We start from the raw sequence: 24,770 nt of genomic DNA, 5'->3' as shown, positions 1-24,770 counted from the left end.
GCGCCATTCGTGCACCCCCCCTGAAACCTAGTTCGGATTTTAAATGCTCAAGATCAGCCAAGCTCACAAATGCAGTTTTCTGATGTGTTTCATTTAAGTTTTCTTTAGTGAAGGGAATACTACATCGTGAAGTTGTCATGAGCTATCCAAGGTCCTTTTCAGTCCTTTCCATCTTAAGCCCTAATGCGTATGCTCGGTACAGGAAAGTCAAACTTGTACTATCTGTCTCAGTCGTGATTTCCCGAGCTTGATCTCTCTGGTGTTAAGGCTAAAGTCCTTGTTGTCGCCTGTTCATCGGCTTCTTCATTGACTCTGCATATTTTTTTTTCAGGTTGAGTTTACTCCAAACAGTATACACAAGTTTGATACTCACATTGAAGTAAATGTGCGATGTTCAAAGACCATCTCCCTTAGAGTGGGTGGCACTATTGAGCCTCCGTGTGTGGATATCGATGTGGTAAGATCTAAAATCTCCTGGACCCACGGTTGGCAAACGTAAATTGTGAATCATATGGAATCATCAACAACAACAACAACAACTTCATTTACCTTCTTAACAATTTCCCAGCTCTATTTGCTGCTGTTTATTACCTTTCAAGTTAAAGACCTACGTTAACTTTTTTTCCATTTCAATTCATTTCCCCGAGTTCAAATCGTTTTCTCGGTTAGTACTGATAAGACTTGCATTGCGCCCCCCGCCCCCTCCCCCTAAACAAAATCAATCCGTTTAAATTCGCCTTTGCAAATTTCAGTTTCGTTACAAACGGTCGTTGCCGTTTGGACGACACTTGGAACAAATTTCACTGTTGAGTTTCTCGTTTGCTATTGAGGAAAAAAATACTTAATCTAGGACTTGATTAGCAGCAAAAGAAACGTAGAAAAAGTTCGATGAACGATATCGTGCTCGGTTCGATGGCTGAAGAGCAGTAACACCAAGCCAGTACACTACCGAGTGAACCACTCCAAACTTAGCAATTTCAAAGTATTTGAATAAAGCTTACCCTAATTCATTAAGGGCAAATTTAAGGTTTTGAGGAGGACGCAAGCACCTCACAATGAATCTTCAATTTTCTCCTCTGTACAATCATCCATATCAACGATGAAATGATATATGAAATGGCTTATATATGAACTGCGGATATGAAATCAAGTGAAGTTATGATCCTCGCAGTTATGAACGCAATTTCTGCAATTGCGTAAAGAAGCCTGAAAAACTCATACCGTTCTTACTAATTTCGTTCGTGCAATGTTGAAACACACTTCCATGCCGAACGTCTTGAAATAATCGCGATATTATTGCAATGACGGGAAATAATGTGTTTGGACAACGTTCTCGTAGCTGTCGTCGTCCGGCGTCCTTGGGTAAGGTCCCAAATAGGCCACAAAACAAGAATATCATTGGCTAAACTCGGAGAAATATATTCGTGCTCCACGTGCGGCACCCCTTTTAGTACATGTTTTTGCGGTACATTGCGTAACAGCGACGTAAAAATCACCAAAGTTGAGGTTTTGACGACAACGTGGGCATACGGATGTGACCCTGTCATCCCCTATTTTTACTTCAGGGTCCTTCGCTAACATCATACGAAGCGTGAACTAGCTGGAATAATCGCGAAAGACGATAATGCAACGTTTTATTTTGAGGAGACTCTTTTGCCGACCTCGCCGTCGTAGATCTTAAAGTCCTTATTTTATCTGCGAGAACTTCAATTATAAGCCAAATACTTCTAGATTAATACAGAACTGAATTTTTTCTTCCAAGGATGTTCTTTGTTTCGAGACAAAAAAATCTTGAAAGTGCGATGGGCGAACTCGATAGGGGATGAACCTGGGTACATCATGTCATTCCACCCATATGGGCTCCCTGGGTGGGTGCGTCATGTCAGTCCATCCATATGGGCTCCCTGGGTGGGTACGTCATGTCAGTCCATCCATATGGGCTCCCTGGGTGGGTACGTCATGTCAGTCCACCAATATGTGCTCCCTGGGTGGGTACGTCATGTCAGTCCATCCATATGGGCTCCCTGTGTGGGTACGTCATATCAGTCCACCCATATGGGCTCCCTGGGTGCCTGATTGTTAAGCCGAGAATTCAAGGTCCAAAATCGGGTTAGCAAGCCAATGAAGCAACAGAATATATCCCCATCAATTGACCAATCATTGCTCGTGTATTTTAAGGGAGATGTAACACTCTTTCTTATATCATAGGAATTTGCTTTGTTTGTTTGTTTGTTTTTGCAGAATTCATTTCAATTCGGTGGAGTTCATTGCGGCGCTTTGGCAACCGTAAAATTTAAACTTCAGAACATGGTATAAGAGTGGATTTCTTTATAAACCTTGTCATGTCTTTGTGGTAGTTTGTGCTTTATTGAATGCATTTTAACATGAATTATTTTGTTTTTATTCTTAGACTCGCACTGAAGCGAATATGGTATTTGACCTAAGCAGGTTCCTAGATTTTTCTCTTAAATTCCTGGACAGCGATCTTGAAGGTATTATAGGAGTTCTTTCTTAGAGCGGTTTTCAATTGAGTGTCGTAAAACAAGTACCAAAGTAATTACTTCGACCAATGACAGCGGGTGCAAACAGCGCAATGAACCAATCCAAATTCGTAGGAATTCACGTGTAACTTGCTACGATAAACTGGCGCGAGATTTTTAAACCAATCACCAAGCGTAGCAATTGTAATCGCGTAATTACTAGTGACTGTCATTTGAAAACCGCTGAAATATATCCCAGGGAAAAATGGTTACAAAACAAGTTTAGAATAGACGGCACGTAGAGGGAACAGAGGCCAGACCGCTGCGTTGGTCTGTCTTCTGAGGTATATCATGGTTAGGAGTGTAAAATTCGGAGGTGAGCTACACCAAGCTACTCAAAAATCCGAGGGTAAACAAAGAAATGATGATGATTATGATACATGCGATAGGTGCTATTGTTGTAAAATCTACAACGTTTTTTTGTAACTGACTCGGAGATAGAAGATAGATCTATTGAGCGCTGATATTCAAAGAGACTTTATCCAGAACTTAACAAACCCGACCCACAAGTAATTGTTATTTTGGCCAGTTCTAGTATACGGAGGCTGTTGGTTTTCGAAACGAAAGTCAATAAGGTAAGAGCAAAGGAGGAAAACATTTTATCTTCTTTAAGAAAGTTCTCAAAGAAAAATGATGATTGTTGAAAATCGCGGTCAGATGTGCTAAGCGCTTCACTACCATGAACAACCAAAGTGGCAACGCAGCTAATAACAGCTGATCGGTTAGCTACGTGAAGATCTCTTAGCCCAATATTTCTTCAATCGAATGTGTATTGTGCATCTGTTACCTGGAACGAGTTTTTGTACGAATGAAACGTAGAAACAGATCTCGAGGCAATCAAAGGTTTCGAAGAAGAATAGCACTATAGATTTGAAGTAAACATACCAACTTTTCCTTTTCTTTCAACGCGCGCATTCAAAACTCAAAAGAGGTGGTATGCGGACTTGCGCTTCAGACTGTTTCAGACAATCCGCTTTCAGATGCCATAATTCCTGGTGTATATTCGAAAGTTGAACCTGTCGAGGCACGAAACTAGGCAATCAATTTTCTTTTTCTCGTCCTGAAAGCATGTTAATAGACCAAATGATCCGAGTCTGGACCTTAAACGTTTTCCGGCGAGGATTACGAGAAAAGAGCTACTGACCTGATTTCAGTGTTTAAAATAAGGTTAACAGTAAAACCCGTAAGTACCCGTAACCCGTCCAACCTTTGTCGATGATGTACTTACTTTGACTGGAAGCCTGGGAAGCTTTGTGATGGAAGCAAACGGCAACGGTGCCCAACGATCAAATTAAAATGAATGCCTTAGGGGAACATTTCTCAGTCCCTTGTAATGGATAAAGACTTAAAGGTATTCTTTGATCTGTTGAGATTTCTTGGCTGAAAACAAATTGTCCGAATTGCTAGAAAACAAAATCTTTTATTATAAGTTACCGCGAACTTCTCAGCGAAATATTTGCTTCCCGAAAATACAAGCTGATCGAAACACTCAATCGTAAGGGGGTATTTTCTCGGTTGGCTTAGGTGATGTTTCAGTTAATAAATTTGTAGCTTTTTGGCAACGTACAATCAAAAAAACTTAGACAGTTTGACTCTCCCGAACAACGTCTCGCTGGTTGCCTCAGAAATTGTGATGGGTAATGACGGATTGCCCGATATTACATTGCCTTTTTTCCGGCCATTGGTAAAGAAAGAACGTAAGTTCAAGCTTTGAAAAAGCTGTGTTTACCTTCTAAAAGTGCTCTTTTTTTTCATAATTTTAAGATGTCCCAGTGGATGATGGTGCTGGCGTCTACCATGTCTCCTTGAAGGGTCAAAAGGTCATGGAGTGTGCTCTGGAATTTCAACCTTCTGAGGTATTCCTCGCGTCTCTTGTTATTTCGTAGCGTAGTTTTCATTGAAACACGAAAAAGTAATTAACTATTATTACCAATATAAAAAGAAAATTGGACGTTTAGAGCGGTTTTCAATTGAGTGTCGAAAGTAATTAGCGAATTGCTTTGGTATTGCATTTACTTCAGTCAGTGATTGGTTGAATGTTCTCGCGCTGTTTTTTTCAACCGATCAGAAGTGAAACCAAAACCAATCGTTGCTTGCGCGAGCGCATTTTCCCGCGCTTTATGTCGGCTATGTGGGATTACTTCGAATTTTCATTGGTTTGCTGGATTGCCTCCGTCCTTTTTGATTGGCCAAAGTAATTACTTTGGTTTTGGTTTTGGTTTTACGAGACTCGATTGAAACTTTCTCTAGAGCAGGAAATGGGTAAAAGTAAAACTCAGTTAAAGCGAACTTAACTGCATTAAAAGTAGAAAGAGAAAAGCAGTTGTTGCTTTGAACACTCAGATCATAGGCGAGGCTTCTTTATTTGTTTTATAACAGAGAATTTCTTAATTTCCTCACGGCTAAAATATTTTCCAATCCTACGAGGGGCGTCAGCCGTGCATCTGTACTCTAACAAAGCACGCTGTTTTAACCATTCAGAGTGTGCGTTATATCGTTTTATTATAAAATAAAAAGATAGGGATGTGACACGGCCCTTCGGTCTGTTGGCTGTATTCGAGAAGACTTGAGAGTCTGACCATTTGCACTGCATTGCAACTGAATCAAGCGTTCGGCCGTCAAAAGTGATTTTACCCCCAATTAACAATTGGTTTCGTTGTAGGTGGCCTCTTATGATTTTGTCATTCCTGTCAGCATCAACCATACCGTGGCTCCCACCCCTGCACCATCAACGTTTCCTCCTACACCCGCGCCATCACACATGAATTGGACCATCTCTGAACTGATGACCCCGGCACCCTCGCTGGTGGATGTAGCAACTCCCAGCCGACGTGTACTGGCAACAGCCTTGCGTCCTCCATTGCAGCTATCTCATTCTATCCTCGAATTTCGTCTTCCATCTGGTTATTTTGAATTGGGTATCGAGTCAGGGCAGGTCGAGCACAGGTATACCACTCAGTTCTTTTTCGTGTTTTGTTTGATAGTGTTGTCCTGTATCTCAATGACCTTATATCCTTCGAGTATAGGATTTTCTGTTCTTCGATGACATTTTCAACTACAGTTGAACCCCGTTATTTCAAAGTCGCAAGGGAAAGAAAAAATAGTTCGAATAAACGGGGGTTTGAAATAGCTGGTTCATCATGAAATACTGTATACGGAATATATGGTGATGCTGGAAGACCTTTTGGTCTTAACTAAAAATTTCACAATATATTCATTATTTCAATTAGACCAAAGATGATAACTATATCTTCAAATCTACAAGTGTGGAGAGAAATTTGTCTACAGTCTTTTCCGCCAGAAAGCTTTGTTTCAGAACGCTTCATAATTGTGGTTTATTTACGGGACTGGCAGATGGTGCAATTGGAATTGTCCGCAATGGGACATTTGTCACGATGTTGTGACAGCGTATGAAGTTAGTCAATCACCTTTTTCTAATTACACCTCGAAATAAAAGAGAAGCATCAAGTCCATAGGAAACGAGAATTAGTTTGAGTAAGCGGGAAATTCGGAATAACCGAGTTTGAAATGACGGGGTTCAACTGTACTTAGCGTTGCAGATCGTGATTTTCTTCTAACACAGGAATGAATAATGTATTCTACGTTGTTAATATTACTCAACTTATCCGGCGCATTATGAGTAAAATCTTATGGAGGAAACCACAAAATGTGTTTGGCATATAGGTGAAAACATTTATCCCAATGATTCATGATATTTAAGGTTATAGGCGCACTTTGATATTATTCGCTTTCGTTGAAAGCAAATTTTCTTGTTCTTCAATAGGGGTGTTTGTTTGTGAACAACAGTGATCAAACCCTGTCTTGGACGTTACACACCAAAGCTGCTGGTCCGTTATTAGAAGATGGTACCTTTAAATTCCTACACAGAACAGGATCGCCCTTCACTCCGTCATCAGCAGGAAGCCGAAAAAGCGTGATCCCTGATATAACCCTGGACAGTGGAGAGACCTTTCAACTCGGAGTGTTATTCACCCCACGTAAGAAAATTTGCCGTGATCTTTTTTGAAGTTCAGTAGGGATTTTTCTGATGGAACTTTTTTCCTTATTTAATGCCATTCCAAACATTTCACGTTAGCAAGATTCTTGTAATTCCATACCCAACAAATTAACAAGGAACGAGGGGTGAGATTTCTTCGGTTGCGCCTAATTTGACATTAAAATTTCGCGTTGCTTGTGTGTAATCCAATAAGGCCGTTACTCAACTTCAGTGCTTTTAGCTTTGTCGCATTTACCCTTGGATTAGCACTGGTTCTGCGTCCGGATCTTGGCATTAAACGTGACAGACGTTTCCGGTATGGACTCAACCCTTGTCAAGAATTGACAGATGGCAGATGTTCCCAACAGCTCTTGAATTTTCTAGCGTAGATTGTTGTTGTTGTTGTTTTTTTTATCTTCACAGGGTGCCCAGGCCTGTTTGTTGCACATGTCCCTGTGATCTTGAATGGCAATCGTGACAGCCCTTACCGTACCCTGACGCTGAAAGGTGAACTTTTGGCCCCGAACATCAAGTTTGATCCTGCGTGTCTGAAGTTAATGCCCGTGCCACTTGGGACTCCAGTCTCTGTTGATTTTAACATCATAGCAAGAGGATATAGGAGGCAAGTATAAATACTACAGTGTATTTGTCACTGTTTTCATGGTGATTCTCTATTGTTTTGCCTATATACGAGATCACTTCAGCCTCTTTTTGAAAGGGAGGTATTGTATTGTATTGTATTGGTACTCTCACAAACATCTATTAAGAACAATGTTTCGGTTATTTGCAGTGTATTTTATGGTTTCTGGTCAGATCGAGGGCCACAAGTTTATAAGCCTTTGACTATTAAGTGCAATCCTCGAAAAATAAGGACTTTACCTACTCACTCACTCATTCGCTATCGCAAAAAATAGGCAGTCGAGGACTACATATGGCTACTACTGTAAGGTAGAATGGAAATTGGACATCATTCCTTTGATTATTTGAACAAATGACATGTAGGAGGTGCAGGGATGGCGCAGTGGTGAGAGCACTCGTCTCCCACCAACGTGACCCGGGTTCGATTCCCAGACTCGGTGTCATATGTGGGTTGAGTTTGTTGGTTCCCTACTCTGCATTGAGAGGTTTTTCTCCGGGTACTCCGGTTTCCCCCCACCTCAAAATTAACATTTGACTTGATTTGCGTCAATTGTTAATTTCAGTTTACAGTGTTCCCAATTGGTGCTCCAGCGCGAGAACGACTACACTTAAATAATGTTCCTTTTTTACAATCTCTCAGGAAAACTAAACCTCGATAGCCGACGATAACTCCCGAACGTTACCAACGATTACGGTATGCATGTCCGACCATGCTATTCCGAGCACTATCTTCTATTAAGAAGATTACGACTACTTACACTCACTCTTACAAAGTGCCAAAATTAGTGGCTACTCTGAACGAATAGGAGCCACAGAAATGCTCCAAGGCTAGCTTTAAAATAAAGATCTATTACGAAGAATATTTTGATTATTTTTCTTGATGTTGTTTTTTTCCCCAGATCATCTGTGTTAGATTATGAGATCCCTCAAGTGGAACTAGAAGATGGCAGCTTGCAGTCGGTTTTAGAAGTTTCTTTTCCAGAGGGTCAATCCATCCAGTCGTGCTGCACTTTTGAAGATGAGGGAGAGCCTTGTGTTATTCCCTGCACTGCCACATTCCAGTCCTCAAGTCCTGTGTCTTTTACCACAGCTATTGTGTTTACGGACGGAAAGGAAAAGTATGTTACGTAGAGAATAGAGAGTTTTAGCACCGACGACGAGAACGACAATGAGAACAAGTTTAGCTCGTTCTCGTAGTCGTAGTCCAAAACGTTACAAAGCATATATCAAAAACGAGTACTGAAAAAATTTGGCGCCTTTTAAAACTTAAGCAGGCGCTTTCCCGATCAGCAAAAAAAATTATGAAAGCGCTACAAGAGCATGTTAAAAGATGTCGCTACGAGATGTTCAAGAGCTACTTCTCTTAGGCCTGTTAGTCACGAAGAATTCTGTGAGCTTTTCGATGTACATCACGTTACATTGTGGCATGATAGTTTTAAGGAAATTTTCCGGGACAACCGGAAACAAATCCGAACCAGGGGCCCGTTTTCGAAAGTCCCGAAACTCTACGAGCCATTTTCGGGTGTCACAATTCCCTTTGTATCTCAAGAACGCAGAGGATTTAAGTCGTCAAACTTCACAGACATGTTTCTTTTAGTTGGCTTGAAAACATGTTAAAGGATCGGCTTTCCAAAACAAGCGGTTGGCAGGTTCACAAACGGTTTTTCGGGCCCGAAAAGTTTTCGGGACTTTTGAGAAACGGGCCCCAGATGTTAGAACGGGATATGAACCCGGGGCAACCGCATGCAAACCCAACGCCTTATAACCAATGGACAACGCCGCCTCAATTTTCAGGTGGAAGACTTTACACAGTTACAAATAGCTTGAACAAGTGTGAGTTCATTTTCCGTTTAGTTTCGGTTTTCCAACTTTTTATTCGGTTTTTTGCGTGTAAACCTGCGCCTTCAAAAGCAAATGCAAATAAAAGCAAACCACTAATAATTAGTCTATCGAGTTACTGTCAGGATAAATCTGCTGAAAAAATTAGCTGTCGTAAAAAAATTAAATATATTCCTTCCTTCGTTTGTTTACCTCACGGCGAGCACGAAAACGCGCTGCAGTTCTGAAAAGCAGTTATAAAGGTGCCATAATCCGAACCCATATCCTATTTTCACCACAAAACTTGAATGAATATATATGTGATATCAACCTTCTAAAGCACATTTACAACCAGCGAAGCAAATTAAATCGACTTTATAGTCGGAGTCATGGGAGGCGCGGTGGCTTCATGGTTAGTGCGCTTGACTCCGGATCGAGTGGTCCGGGTCCGGGGACATTTTTTGTGTTCCTGGGCAAGACACTTTACTCTCACGGTGCCTCTCTCCACCCAGGTGCATAAATGGGTACCGGTGAATTTACTGCCGATGGAATGCGAATTTACTGCGATGGACTGGCATCCCATCCAGGAGGGGGTAGAAATACTCCTAGTCGCTTCATGCTACGGAAACCGGGATAAGCTCTGGCCTAATGGGCCACTTGACTCGTAACCAGACTGTATAGTCGGCGATCCAACTCGTTTTCCCATTACGACTTTCAATTCAAACTCGTCTTACGACGAGTCCGCAGTACGAGATTCATGTTCCTTATAACTTACTTCCAGGTCTCGTACTCATAGTAGTTCTCGTCTTCGGTGCTAAGACTCTATGTAAAACTTCAATGAGAGAGTTGCTAATGCAGGTGAATCTTTGTGAACATTTTTGTCTCATTAGCTTGTTCATTATTTTCCAGGGGATCAACCAAGAAAACAGCACTGAGTACTTAAAGTACATTTCATTATAAGCTATCTCTAAAATTTAAGCCCGATACATCTTTTGCGTTCCTGAAGTCGCAAAAACTGTTTAATTTTCCTTTGAGAGCATGCTTTCTGTTGAAAAATCGTCTTTTTAGTTAAGGATCTTGCTCTTTAATTTACACTAGGGGATAGTTTGATCTTCGCTTCTTTTTGGATGCAATGTTAATAATAATTTCCAAATTATTCTCCAACAAATGGAGACGGGAAAGGGCAAACGCTGCGAAAATTTTGTCACGTGGAACTATTCTCCTTATTCAAACGTTGGCCGTGTAGCACTTATATTTGAACAGACTTAACTGATTAGAGTGTAATGTGAAGTGCTAAGTATCTACCCCATATGAACTATGTGAGCGTTAGCCCTACTGATGGAAATGGGCTCACACAAGGACAAAGAAAAACTCTGACCAGGGTGGGAATTGAACCCACGACCTTCGGGTTAGCTCACCGCTGCTCTACCAACTGAGCTACAAGGTCAGGCCGTGCTCGTTTGCCACAAATGTGGTCTCAAACGGGCCCAACAAATTGCCCTGTTCCCAACTGTGTGGCTTCATCATAGATCAGTTGTTAGAGCATTGCACCGGCCAGCATCACAGAGGTCATGGGTTCTAATCCCGTTGAAGCAACCTGAAATTTTCAGGCGTCTTTTAAAGTGACAATTGCGTAAAATTGTCCAGCAAAGTGTGAGGATCATTCGGTTCTCTCAAACGCGGTCCCATTGGTTAAAAGGGAATTTTACAATGACTGCAAAATTCTCGCGCGCGCATTTGTTAATTTTTATTGTCAATAAGCGGACAGACTTCGGACAGACACATAAATTTATAATTTATGCGAGGATGACGTGATATTGCTTGCGTCAGATTGAAGTTTTTCGCATATTTGTCTCGCGTTCTTCGCGTATTTTGACTTAATTTTGACCCCTCTGCCATTTTGTTATTGTAAAAAAAAGATTGATGTCAGTTTTTCATGCGTCTGTCCTGTTATTGATCATGAATTACGTCATAACATTGTCAAAGTGAAGGAGGGTAACAATGGTGTATACTTCTTTTTACAGGTACGAACTTCCGGTGACTGCTACGGCCGATAATTGTCTGTTGTCTTGTTACCCGTTTCTGGCTGCGCACCAAACAGACTTTCACATCATTTGCAAACAAGATGGCATTTCAATCGTGGACAAAGAAACCGACACTCAAGACCTGCCCCCTGGGGAACCCGTTTTCATGCCTTGTGTAACCCCTAACCGACCCCCCACCATAGCGTCTACTAGTGCTACGAGCACGAGTTTCGGTATCAGCACCTCTACGTACCCAGAGTCAAGCAATGAGGCCACATCTTCCACCTACCGCTCCACGCCCCATCACGGAGACACTCAGCCGGGAGGCCCGGCTCGAGTGGCGTCTGGCAGATCCGATGGCAATGGAACCTTTACTATGGACCCTGGAGGGGAAAGCGACGAGAGAAAATTTATAAGAAAAGTGATTTCGGCGGTGCAAAGGTGCGGGAAATTGTCTTCTCATATAGCCTTACCGGTATTTTCAACACCATGGTTTTTGGTCCGTAAGGGGTTTGAAACCAGGGGCCGGTTTATTGAAAGTCCGATAACTTCTTAGGCCTCTGTGAGCTAACCAAATCTTGTAGCTCTTTGTCCGAATGACTGGATTTCCGCCCCATTGTCCGCAGAGATGCCCATTCAAACAACTCAGTCTGCTGGTCATGAATGATACTGTAAGTGGTCATCGTGTAGTAACCTGCTCCTTTTAGACTTGTGTGTCACAATTCCCTGTGTGTCTTAAGAACAGGGAGGCTTTGAGTCATCAACTTCATAATCAGTTTGCTTTTCGTTACCGGTATCTTGAAGACAAGTTAAAGGCAAGGTCATCAAAGCAAACGAGTGGCGGTTTAGTAAATGGCTTTTCGGGCCCGAAATGTTTTGGGGACTTTCGAGAAACGTTTCCGTGGACCTAGGAATTTTCGTACTGTTCACGACCAACTAGGCGAGCCAATCTATTATTATATTATTTTTTTCTTTTTTGTTTCAGATATTTTTCATCCCAGGGTTGGTCTGGTGGGCCTTACCCGATTACCATACCCAAGTCCCTGCGATCAGCGCTCCAGGACACCGGTGATACCCAGACGGGTGGCACGGGAGCTCCTCGAACATCCAACTGGGATAGCAACACAAAGAGAGAGACGAGATCGCTCTTTGATCTTGTGGGTCATTTATGTGGTCGACCTGTGCCAGGGATTCCTCTAGCTTCAACTCTTCCTTCGTGTCCTGTGGATCGTGTTCGGCAGATTCATTGGATGTACTGCACCCTCCTCACTTTCTTAAGGTACAAGTGAGATTCTTCATTGTTTGCCATGCACTGAAAAGGAAAGAGAAGATTTCACAAAAAATCGTCATGTGCAAGGAATTTTATAAAAGTCCGGCTCGTTTCTTGATCGTGAATGAAAGTGATGATTTCAGATAAATCACTATCATACACCTTATTCCAAAATGGCTGCCATTTTAGTACTCTTTTGTTTGATTGCAACTTGGCCCTTTGGCCTCGTTCGAGTTTAAATATTCTTTTGAATTTTACGTTTGAAAGCGAGGTCAAGAGGGCCAATTTGCAAGGAAACAAAAGAATACTAAAATGGCGGCCATTTTGGAATAAGTTGTATTATTGGTCCTTTTATTAACTTGAGGAGTCTGAGGCTCAAATTCAAGTCAACGGATTCGTTTTTGGCTGCTATCAATCAATGTCGCGGTCTGGATGAATTGGTCGCATAACACGGTGATTGGCTGATATCGAACTTCCTTGTCGGTTTCTGTTATGAGTTGTCTAACAACTGTCACTGCAAACAAGATTGCTGACAGTACAAAGGCGAAAGCATTTTTTATGGAAGGCATGGTATAAACGGTTTTCCCATTGAACAAGTCGAAATTTCCTTCGGTATCACTGTACCTGGCGAAAAAGATGGTATGATTCCAAACTAGCTACGATCAAATGTTTATTTTGAAGTAACGTTTCCTGGTCTTGGTTGCTGAAGCTTCTTAGTCGCTCCCTTTGCACCAACTACCCGACTTTAATAGTCAAGTCAATTGTTAACTTTATCACACATAATATAAACAATAAGTGTTAAGATAATTTTTAGATCATTTACGTTATAATGAAAAGAAGTAAATTAAAATTCTATGCCAATTTTGTGGAGTTTCTGACACCCAAACAGTACATGCAACCAGTCGTGTTAGTGACTCAAAGCGAAAATAGAGGAATACAGGAAAAAATAAAGGAATTCATTTCATAACTAGTGGGAATAAATGTCAATGTATTATTAATAGCTCTTTAATAACCTTCAATCACAATTTTTTAATGTCTTGACAAGTTCTCGAAAGAGGAGTGACTTGCTTAACATTAGTTGGTAATGAATTCCAGAGGGGGTGCCAGTGTATCGGAAAGAATGAATACTGTATCGACCAGCTTGTATCGAGTTTACAAACTGATGGGCATTCAGTGATTTACGTGTATATGAGTGAACAGAAAACATTGGTTTGAAACAATCAGCAAAAGAAGAAGGACTTAATTTTAGGAAACAACTGATCGACAAAGGAAATAATTTCAGGGCCATGGTTAAGGTATGACATAAATTCTCGGAGACAGAAAGTTTCAAATGACTGAGAGGATTATTTAAGTAATGGTTCTGAGTACGATGTAGATACAGAAACGAATACTTTGTTTGACATAATAATTGGTTGTTTTAACATCTACAGGGGTCAAGGCGCGATGATGTCTCATGTCAAACCGGAAGATCTGTTAGACGCCGAGGATTTCCGGCTCTGGAAAAAAATCCAGAGCAAATTCCAAGGTTCAGAGGTGGAGGAACAGGTTTCAAGCGAGGAGAGTTTCATCGAGATGAAGAAAGAAACGCTTTTTGAGGCAGTGTCTGCACATGCGTGGACTCACATCCTTTCGCAGCTAGTCAAGGTATCCTTTGTTTTAACCTGACGTAACGTTGGCTTTATTTGGTGTTCCTGTGCAAATACGGTGGTCATGTTTGGTATTTCTAAGCAAAAAGGAACGGTGACTATGTCGGTGTTCCAATTTAACCTTCTGTGAATTGAACTCATGCAAACATTTCTCTTGTTCTGGTTTGTTAACGTAAATGAAAACCACTAATTATATTAACAAAAGGAGTAAGAAATGATGAGAGTTTCCGATGGTTTCACAAAGAGACCAGTTATTCTTTGGAGTAAAGTATGGTCATATTTTGACCAATCAGCACAAGAATTCTCTTACAGAGGGCATTGTTTGTCTTGTGGATGTAACGTAACACCGTTGGCCTCGTCTCAGTCACCGCCTCTGTTAGCACAAATTGAAATGTGACGTGAACAATCCCCAGATGGGCCCTTTTCACGTGGCGACCATTTGGGGTCCGGAGGGACTGAAAACTTTTGTCTTGCGTCCCCTGAACTCGCTTCCAAACACATCAACTAGAGGCACGGGGTACGAACTCTGTTCTCTTGGAAGATCTTAGACAGCAATGACCAGAACCAAGGTTGCTGACCAGCGGCTTTCGTTAAAACAGTGGCTTGCTGGGGTTGCTCAGTCTCGCGGGCTCAGAAAACCTGGTTGTGGTCATTGTTATTTAAGTTTTTTCTGTTGGTCTTTGACCAGCATGGCCGCCTGGTGACAAAGGTCCATTCCTTCATCCAATTAGATGCATGTGGATTTTAATAAGCGTCACGAGGTGTCCTCTTGCTCTTCTCCCCAACTTCAAAATCACTCGTGTCTCTGTCACATAAGTAACGTCACAAAAAGAGTCCCCTAAATGCTGTTCCTCGAGTAAGGATACACAGCTGTATTGACCCTAAGCTAAAAATGACGCTAAACTTTACCCTTACCTTATTGTTGGAAATAGGTAGCAAAGGCTTAGACTTAAAGAGACATTTCGTGTTCGATGACAAAATTGAGAATGCAACTAATAACTTGTATTTCTGGCCCCAGTTGTTCAAACGATGCATACCGCCATCCGGTGGATAAATCAACTGGCGCCTGGCCCCGGTTGTTCAAAAGGTGGATAGCGCTATAAATCACTATCCAGCGGATAAACACTATAAAAACCAATTGAGTTATCCAGTGGATAGAGCGGTTTTCAAACGAGTGTCGTAAAACCAAAACCAAAGTAATTACTTTGGCCAATCAAGAAGGACGGAGACAATCCAGTAAACCAATCAAAACTGGAAGTAATTACACGTAGCCGACACAAAGCGCGGGAAAATGTGCACGCGCGAGCCACAATTGGTTTTGGTTTCACTTTTGATTGGTTGAAAAAGCGGCGCGAGAACTTTGAACCAATCACTGAGTGAAGTAAATGCAAAACCAAAGCAATTCGCTAATTACTTTCGACACTCAATTGAAAACCGCTCTAACGCTATCCACCGTTTGAACAACTGGGGCCTGGACATTAGTGAATTCCTTATGCATTTGGTCAGATACTTGCATAATGACATGCATAGATTTAGAGTTACATCAGACAATCTAAACGTCACCTGCCTATTTCCAGCGATAGCGACAGTGTTGCGTAAGGTCAGGGTGGTTATTACACAAAAGCTTTTTGAATCAGAACAAGAGGATAACCGTAACACCTCACGACCATTCAAAATGGCAGCATCCGGAAAATTTGAAAGTGAAAATAAGCGATTGTTTTTTAAAAGAAATTTTCCCGGGTATAAACGCTTTTTGAGTGAAACATTATCGAACAGATTTGATTGCAAATGTTATATCCTCCAGCTTAAAATGACTCTCTTTGTAGACGTGGAGGTTCCCTTTAACAAATAGATGTCTTAATATCTCACGCTAGGTCCTGATATTAAGCCGTATTACACCACATCAGTACAAGAAGATTCAGATACCAAATAAGAGCGCTCCTCTGCCAGAAGTGAATCCAGATCCGTTGACCAGCAATGTTTACGGCGTGGGTGAACGCATCTTACTCGCCTGGATCAACCATCATTACAATCTTCAGCGGAACGGCAGCTGGCCTGGTGCAATCGGAGGTCAGAAGTCCTACAGTCTGGGCTTTTCAGTTCTCTTCTTTTAGTAGCAGGGGATTAGTTAAGAATTAAAATCGATTGGATTTGATTGGAGACCCTGATGTTGTAGTCTGTCCTCCTTTCACGTACATGCATGGGTTGGGGGGGGGGGGGGTGAGATCAAATGTGGACTGATACCGGTAGCCTGAGGCGCCTTTACAAGGTGACGTCCGATCTCACCCTAAAGACTAAGAATTGTAAACCGCCACAGGACTGTATGTGATATATGGGGTAGATAAATGCATTTCCATTACCATGGGGTCGAAAAAATGAAATTTTCCTCCTGAGAGACTATAAGAACAAGTCGATGGATTGTGTGCTTCACGATCGATTGGAATAAAGGGCTTTTAAAAAGCCATCAAAGCATAGGTCCGCGCTTGAACCGGAAGGATATAACAAATATTCCAATTAAATTACAGATCTCAAACGAAGACGCACAATGCATTTTGTCGTAGTGAGTAATTATTTCAGTCCTTTTTTCAAGCATCCTATCTTGGATCATGATTCATCGCAGCAGTTTCTCTTTTAATGTCAAAGATACTCGGTCTTAAAATAATGATCATGTTTCATAATGATCTCTTTTGTAGGTTCCAATCCACCGTGTCGCTGGATTGTAAATTTTGATGTTGATTTCATGGATGGCCTTGTGTTAGCTTCTCTCGTTGGAGCCCATGTCCCATTTGTGGTAAGCTCACTACTATTCGTATACAGTGTCTTCACTATTTACTTCACAGTGTATACAGTGTCTTCACTATCTTGAATCAGTCTGAGTGGTAAAGAACCTACAGTAATTTTCGTGGATCACGCAACGTACAGAAAGAACGTACGTTCAAGAAAAAAGGTCTCAACCGGGGAAATCAGTCTAGGTCGGATATCAGATGCTTGGACCTTGGTTATTCCACGTAAACCTCAACTACTAACTGTTTATTAATTATAAAAAAACTTATTTTCCCAGCTTACAGTTCACTTTTCGCCAACCAGTTGGCTTAGTTGGTAGGGACCTGGACTATAGTGTGTAAGGCTAGGGGTTGGAAGACCCTGCCGAGCCAACATTCAGTTAAGAGAAAGTTCAGTTTATTCTTTCATTGGCTGGTGGTTAGACTCTCTGGTCTTTTTGGATAAGGACGATAACACTTTGGCTTCGTCTCACAACTTACGTATAGAGCGAGTTTCAATCGAGTGTCATAAACCAAAACCAAAGTAATTACTTTGGCTAATCAAAAACGACGGAGACAATCCAGTAAACCAATCAAAACTCGAAGTAATTACACGTAGCCGGCACAAAGCGCGGGAAAATGTGCACGCGCGAGCCATGATTGGTTTTTGTTTTACTTATGATTGGTTGAAAAAGTGGCGCGAGAACTTTGAACCAATCACTGAGTAAAGTAATGCAAAACCAAAGCAATTCGCTGATTACTTTCGAAACTCAATGGAAAACCGCTCTAACGTTAAACCAACCCACGCAATAGGGATTTTTAGATCGGAGGAAGACTAAGAGTTCGAGATTTCCGTTCTGAGCACGCGCACTTCGAAAATTGTCGGCCTCCAAACCGTATGCGCATGCTCAGTACGGAAAACTCGTACTCGTAGTCGACTTCGTACTCCGATCTAAAGGTCCCTAATGTCTGCGGTGCTGTCGTCCGTCTCGTTCTGTACTGACGAGACGGCATCATTGTATATTGAACATTACAGATGTAATTGTGAATCGCAAGAACACAATTGCACCATAAAGCTGTTTGGAAGACGATTTCTTCCACCAAGTGCAACTATGCTAAAGAGCACAACTATGATTAGAAATCATTACATCTTTGTTTTCAGATTTCGACTCATCTGTACTCAATGTATACCCGACCTTTCAAAGCAGAGCAGTGTCTTCATAACGTCGTTAAGGTTGTTGATGCTCTGAGGAACATAGGTGTGGATTATGACTTACAGGTAAGTCTAAGAACTTTGTGGCGTCAATAATCTTTACATTTGTGAATTAAAGGGACACTGTCATGAGTTTCGCATGCGCTAGCGTCTTGCGAAAACTGACAGGGCTTAAAAACGGCTGATTGGTCGAGAGGTTATGACGTAAAAATTGCCCCTCTCATGAAATGCGCATGCGTGCAGTTTAGAATTCATGCTCTTTAATGGCGTTCACGGTTGTGTTGGTGCGGAATTAATTAATTAAGCCCTGTCGCGAAAACTTGAAAAGTGTTCGGTTAACTTTTTCAAGTTGAATCGACAAATTCAAAATGGCGTCCACTGGGGAGTGCTATGGTGGACTAAGGAGAAACTCCGGGAGATTAAAGGAAGGCTTTAATGGATCGCAAAGAATACCTGAAGAAGTGGAATAACACGCACAAGCGTATTTATCTGAAGAAAAGGATTTTTTACGCCTGGCTGCAAGCTAAATTCGGTGCAGGCTGCGAAGCGTGCAGCGACAGTAATTTCGCTTTGTACTGCAAGCACTTTCGCATTTACAAAAGTTTATTGATCCGGAAAGTTCTTCCTGACAGGTAAATATTAAATTCTGAGCGCTATGTTTGACATAGAATTCATTAACTGCGAATATACGTGACTCACGCGTGAATCCATAATGTAGGCTAGAATTTTCCGTGATCGCGAGAGCGAACAAACTCGAGCATGCGCAGCTTTAAGGGATTAAGGGATAGTTCGTAGAAACTTACATAGACTTAAATATAACAGTGCTCTATCGGTGAGCTAGCATGAAGCTCCTACCATTACACCATCTCTATGCGTGCACGTTCACGGGAACTCACACGGTCGGCCTTTATCCTGGCTTGTTGCTTCAGTGGCACAATTCAACCGAGATTCTTAAGTCTTTTGCAACCAATTTCTATACACATAACAATTACGTAGTGAGAAATTGCTGGTTGACTAACACTAGGAAAGGAACCTTTCCTTCCATGAAAGGAACAAAATGATAATTTGTAAATATACTTGTCATGCCAGCGTCAAAATAAACTGCTTCGGAATCAAAATAAACTGCCTAGGAGCAAATTTTGTCCCTCAACTTGGAGGCGATGACGTAACGTGAAAACCACCTATTAGGGTTATTTTGGGGGTGGGGGTGGGGGATTTTAAGGAGCTTTCGCTATAGAATGACGACGATGGCTACAAGAACATCTGAAAATATAACTTCACGTTATTGTAATCATTGTGCGTTTTTTTTCCAAGTCGTTCGTTCATTTACATGTTTTTTAGATCGTTTTTACGTTCTTTTATTTCTCTTGCAGCCAACAGACTTGACGGAACCAAACCCGATCACAATACTACTATTATGCATTCATCTGTATCAGCGGCTTCCACATTACTTGCCACGCGCAACTGTCAGCTTTGAAGGCCCTCTTCACGACACTGTCACCAGACATGTATGTAGTATCAGTTGTTCCTTACCACAGAGTAATTATTTCCCAACTCACCGACGGCCCTCGAATTCCCAAAAGGCGAGAAAAGATGAAAATCGGAAATAGAGTTTAGGCTTGTTTCAGTGTAGCCTTTTTCGCAGTTGGTCATGCATGTCTAGATTTCCAAAATCCCTGTAAGTCACACAACCTTCCTTCCTGGCCTCAATGACACTTGGCCCTTCAAAGCATTCCAACGTCACAGGGCTTGAAATTAACGAAAAAATCCAGTCGCAATTTTTCGAAAAGATACGAAAATTTAGTCCCAACTTCGCAAATTTTAGTCCAAAAATTGTCGCAAAATTGTCGCACTGCATTGTGTTGTCAGCAGTGTAGCAAAACAAAATATGAGCCCACAATACTTGCCTTTAAACAAACCGCTGAAAATGGCGAATGATATCGAAGGAATGAAGATGTGCACGTAACATCGCAGCGAAATTACGCGATAATTTCGCTATCTTCAGATTGAAAGAAAATTCACGGCGAGAAACAAAATAATTTTGTCATTTCTTTATTAATTTTAGCAAAAGTTTCAGAAAAGTGGCAACTGCTAACCCTTTTGTTTCGAAAGAGCGAAGGTGAAAACAAGTCGCAAAGAGAAAACATTCAGTCGCAGATGCGACTCTATTGGTCGCAATTTCAACTCCTGCGTCATAGGTATCCTAAGAGCTCGGAGAGACAAAGATTAAGATTACGTAATGTACAAACGCCGGTGGACGAATAAAAGAAGCCGCGTCCACTCGTATTCTCCGTGTTTTTCGGAAACCTCCGTTTCTAGCGGTCCACTTGAATACAGTAAACCTCCCTTTTCAAAATCCTTTTAAAGAAAAGTCTTTATTTCGGTGACTGAAAACGCCGTATTCGTGTCGACAGGCGGCAAAAACGGAGGGAAAAATCCCCGTTTTCGAAAATATCCGGATACGTGTGGACGGGGTTTATCCACCGAATTGGCGTTGATGACGTAACACAAAAACCATCCATACAGAGTGTTTTCACTCACGTGACCACTAGCCATATTAGATTACTGAAACAAAAGAAAGTATTTGCATAAAAATAGAGATCAATTCCCGGAGGATAAGTTTGGTACACCATCATGGCCGCCATTCCTTTGTTTTGGAACAACCAACATGGCCGCTGTGACGTCATGCGAAAACGGTCTATTCAGAGCATTTCGTTCTGATGTATTTCTTATTGTGAATGTTTCATTGCCTAGAAACTACTGACGTTTTTTGTGTCAGAAAATAGGGAGCTTAAGCACCCGCGTTTTTGAGAAGCGGACGGCAACCGGAGGAAAACATTTCGTGCGCCAGGACAGTGGTGTCTCAAAGATTTTTATACTAATCATCTCTAATGGATAAAAGATACTTAGCAATGTAAATATGGTTGTGTGAAGACAAGTTAAAATGGAAAACAGCATATTTCCGGTTGCCGTCTGCGTCTCAAAAACGCGCGTGCTTAAGCTCCCTAATAACGAACTGTCGTATCAGAGAAAGGTTTTTTTTGGAGGCATTTTTAAAGGTTCAAACGATATCATTTCTCGGCTTACAGGTTCGCCTTCAGAACCCGAGCACCAAACCTCTCGTGTATCAGGTCCTTTTGGCGGGAAAAGATTCGGGTGATTTTCGGCTTCCGATGGGTGAAACAATACAGGTGAGTTTGAATCTGCTGTGGATGCAATTTGGTGATAACTTGAGTACGACTGTCAGCAACTTTACAATACTGTAAGGATTTGTTGAAACAACAACGGGCACAAATAAGTATACACCAGAGACAATCTGCCTTAACCTTTCAGTAGAGCTGCCTACTAGATCGATCCGATGAAATCATATGTTAAATAGTTGCGTGCTTTCAAGAATTTGTTTGTTGGTGATAATATTCAGAAGGCTGAGGGAATTTTATGTGTTTCCTCAACTGTTGATTCCATGTTGAAGTTTCATTGACATAAATAAATCTCGCAAAACTGTTAGTCAAGTAAACCTTTTTTTGCGTGGAATTTCAACAGAAATTAAAAATAACTGCAAGCATGTTGATACGATAACGGAAAGCAATTCAGGTGATCATGATAAGAGTCACATTTTTTTCCCACAGAACAGACTTCACTGTTTATAAACAATTCTTTTGTTATTTCAATATTGCCAACCACGGAACAAAAGATCCATTGTTTCAACAGCCAATAGGTCTTTGGTTGGCACATTAAACTGACGTCCTGTGCTCTGCTGAGAATGAAATCTTGAAAGGCGACAGTGGATATTTTAGTGTGGTTAAATATTTGAGTGCTGTGCAGTGAATATTTGAGAATTCTGAGGCCGGCGTGGTTTTTAAGTAAAGGAGCAACTTATTTAATAAACAAAACTCAGGATCTGATCTTCGTATGGATATCTCATATTCACACTTCGCAAAATTATTGCACTTAAGTTTTCCTCCCAGTTATGCCTGACTAAACGTCTCGAACACTTGCTTAAAATTTTCACGCGGCGTTCGCGCGATGCATGACGCGTTTGTCTCCGACATGCGCGAGAGTCTACGCGAATTTAGAAAGGAATCTGACATCAGACAAGATCTATTTGCTGGCAGCGCGCGCGATGCATGACGTAGAGGTGAATTGTGACACAATTTTCATTCGCTCGCAGAAAAAAATAGAGTCCTGACAAGATTTCCTGTGTTGTTGGCTGTTGTTTTCATTGTTTCGGTGGCTTGGCCCATGTCTACGCTTTTGCATCATAATTTCTATTAGGCTTAAGGTTTTATACGAGATCAAAATGACCATTGCTTATCATAGAGGATATAAACCGAAGCAAAATGCGACTAAGGCAACTTCAAGCTGTGGAAAGAACTTTGAAATGATTTGAACTGTCCAGGAAACGAACTGTTCGGAACAACTAAAGAAATGACAGAAAACTATAAAAGTGACCATCTTTATATATGTCATACATGCCTCGCTAGCCGTCGTCGCAAAGTACAGCAACTACGTAGCTTAACACGGTCTTACCGAAAGCATACTATGTCGCGCCTGGCAGCCGCTATACGGTCCACGCAGCTTGCAGCCAGCTGAAATCAGCTGTATGCTGGTTTTTGCTGAGGGAGGAAAACTGGAGAACTCGGAGAAAAACCCTCAAAGCAGAGAAGAAACCCAACACAAACTCAATCCACTTATGGCGTTAGGTCCGGGAATCGAAGAACCTGGGCCACATTGGTGGGAGGCAAGTGCTGTCACCACTGCGTCAACCCTGCTTTCCTGTCTCGTGTGCTGCACGTGCAGTGCTGTTGTTTTGGGTAACATGTATTGTTTTGTGTTGTTGGCGTTGCCTGCATTGCTGCATAAACTACCATTTCGTGTTTTAGGTACCTTCGAAGGGTCATCTGCAGATGCCCGTAGAATTCAAGAGCCGTTTTCTCAGACCATGCAGTGCAACGTTAGTGCTTGTTGGAAAACGAGAAGGAACCCCCTGCGGAAACACACTCGTGTTTACTTTAAACACCTGCATCACCAACATCGTGCCTGTGGTAAGGAAAACAAAGTAAAATCTCTGTTACGAGCCTAGCATGAAGCGACTGGGAGTATTTTTACTGCCCCCTTGATGGGATGCTAGTCCATCGCAGGGTTACCAGCATTACCCAGCATTTTCGCCGGTACCCATTTATACACCTGGGAGGAGAGAGGCACCGTGAGAGTAAAGTGTCTTGCCCAAGAACACAACACAAGCTTCCCGGCCAGGACCCGAACCCGGACCACTCGATCCGGAGTCGAGCACTCTAACCATGATCTTGGAGGTCCGTATAGCGAAAAAACTGTGACCGAGGTCACAGTTTTTTCGCTGAGACCTCGTTTTTCGCTATGCGGACCGACCCTTAGCTGGTAAATAACATATATATTTTTTCCCCCTCTCTCTCTCTCTCTCTTCCTCTCCGAAATCACCTTTTTTAACTTTGTTGACTCGCACCGCGCTTGATAGCGAAATGCAGAAAGCGACTTAAAAACTCAACGTTTCAAAGAGAGATATTTTTACTTGAATTCTATTTCCATGCCTCTCGTCAAGCACTTACTTTGGATTCGGTGACAAAAAAATGGAAATTTAAGGTCATTACACAAGCTTACGCAACCAGGGCTAGGATTCCGCCCGGGTTGACAGGCAAGATAGAAAAGTTCCGCGCACTCCCAAAACCAATCAGATTACAGGATTCGTAGAATTCCGCCCGCTTTGCATTGAGAAAAAAATAAAGTTATTTAATTAATGAACTTTATTTAAGTGTCAAGTTTTTTAGCGCTGGGGCGCGAATTGTGGACACTGTACATGAAAATCAGATTTAATGTTGGGTTTTTTTTTGGAGAGGGGAAAACTGGAGTACCCATGCGTAGAAAAACCTCTCGGAGCAGAGTACAGAAACAAACTCAACCCGCATATGAGGCGAGTCTTGAAATCTAACTCGAGCCACATTGGTGGGAGGTGAGTGTCCTAGTCTCTGCACCAAAACTGCTCCCCATTAGTACAAATTGGAACTGAAGTACGCTGCACAAGGTTTAGTTTCCAACATTTCTGCATCTACATCTACATGTTCCAGCACTCGGCAAAGTCCCTTTTTGGCTTATGGCCAAGCCGTCCACTTCTGTTGAAGAGAAGAGGACAGCCACAACACCGGGGACTACTCTTCTCGAATAGTGTGTGGGTTCTTTAACGTCCCACAGAAATTTATGAACATAGAAGGTATTTGGCAGCACAAAGGCATCTTTTAAGATCCTGAATGTTTATCCGCCCCAGGTTTGAACCCGCGACCTCCCGCATGACAGCCCGATGCTCAACCAACTGAGCCACCAGTGCGCGGTTTGTTGGACTTTTTCTCAAAAGATTGACCAGTAAACCAAATATTTTGGGATACTTACTGTATCATCATTTGATCGTGACTATTTCTTTGTAGGCAACCATTAAGAGCGAGTCATGTTGTTACGAACTCCAGAAAGTGAACTTTGATGTCACCAACCCGTTTCCGCTGACCGGCGAGTTCCGTATCGTTTTGGTGGAGGCTCGGAGTTCGTTCCCAGCCGCGTCTCCAGCGAAAGCGAAAGTCTCAAAATCAAACAAGAATCTGAAGAAGGTGGAATCACGGACAGATCACGGGTAACTTGTGCTTCGGTGAAACCTCTGAGTCCATTCGTATGCATATGTAAAGAAAATACTTTTACATCACCAAAGCAGCGTATACTCATTGTGTGTTGGTCTGTAACCAATTTGGTTTCTAAAACGAAGAAATGAGTTGCATAAAAACATAGTTCAATAGGCAAAAGCAGAAAAAACACAATTGAAGTCCTGGCAAGTAATTCTCA

General features: G+C 41.9%; 1 protein-coding gene across 1 annotated transcript in view; it reads left to right on the top strand.

Annotated features, from left to right (window-relative positions):
* LOC138052677 (cilia- and flagella-associated protein 47-like) overlaps nucleotides 1–24,770 on the top strand; it is a 71,346-nt gene that overhangs the window by 25,713 nt on the left and 20,863 nt on the right. The window contains exons 20-37 of the mRNA XM_068899226.1: nucleotides 332–457; nucleotides 2,242–2,310; nucleotides 2,411–2,492; nucleotides 4,305–4,396; nucleotides 5,203–5,475; nucleotides 6,325–6,538; nucleotides 6,961–7,159; nucleotides 8,076–8,294; nucleotides 11,019–11,459; nucleotides 12,004–12,297; nucleotides 13,719–13,932; nucleotides 15,809–16,004; nucleotides 16,628–16,725; nucleotides 17,859–17,975; nucleotides 19,283–19,417; nucleotides 20,999–21,100; nucleotides 22,793–22,954; nucleotides 24,365–24,564. Of these exons, the coding sequence (XP_068755327.1) occupies nucleotides 332–457; nucleotides 2,242–2,310; nucleotides 2,411–2,492; nucleotides 4,305–4,396; nucleotides 5,203–5,475; nucleotides 6,325–6,538; nucleotides 6,961–7,159; nucleotides 8,076–8,294; nucleotides 11,019–11,459; nucleotides 12,004–12,297; nucleotides 13,719–13,932; nucleotides 15,809–16,004; nucleotides 16,628–16,725; nucleotides 17,859–17,975; nucleotides 19,283–19,417; nucleotides 20,999–21,100; nucleotides 22,793–22,954; nucleotides 24,365–24,564 (3,233 nt within the window). The remainder of the gene's footprint in view (nucleotides 1–331; nucleotides 458–2,241; nucleotides 2,311–2,410; nucleotides 2,493–4,304; nucleotides 4,397–5,202; nucleotides 5,476–6,324; nucleotides 6,539–6,960; nucleotides 7,160–8,075; nucleotides 8,295–11,018; nucleotides 11,460–12,003; nucleotides 12,298–13,718; nucleotides 13,933–15,808; nucleotides 16,005–16,627; nucleotides 16,726–17,858; nucleotides 17,976–19,282; nucleotides 19,418–20,998; nucleotides 21,101–22,792; nucleotides 22,955–24,364; nucleotides 24,565–24,770) is intronic.

This window comes from Montipora capricornis, chromosome 6 (genome assembly GCF_036669925.1).
Source record: "Montipora capricornis isolate CH-2021 chromosome 6, ASM3666992v2, whole genome shotgun sequence".
Classification (NCBI taxonomy): Eukaryota; Metazoa; Cnidaria; class Anthozoa; order Scleractinia; family Acroporidae; genus Montipora; species Montipora capricornis.
This window is presented reverse-complemented; position numbering and strand designations above follow the sequence as displayed.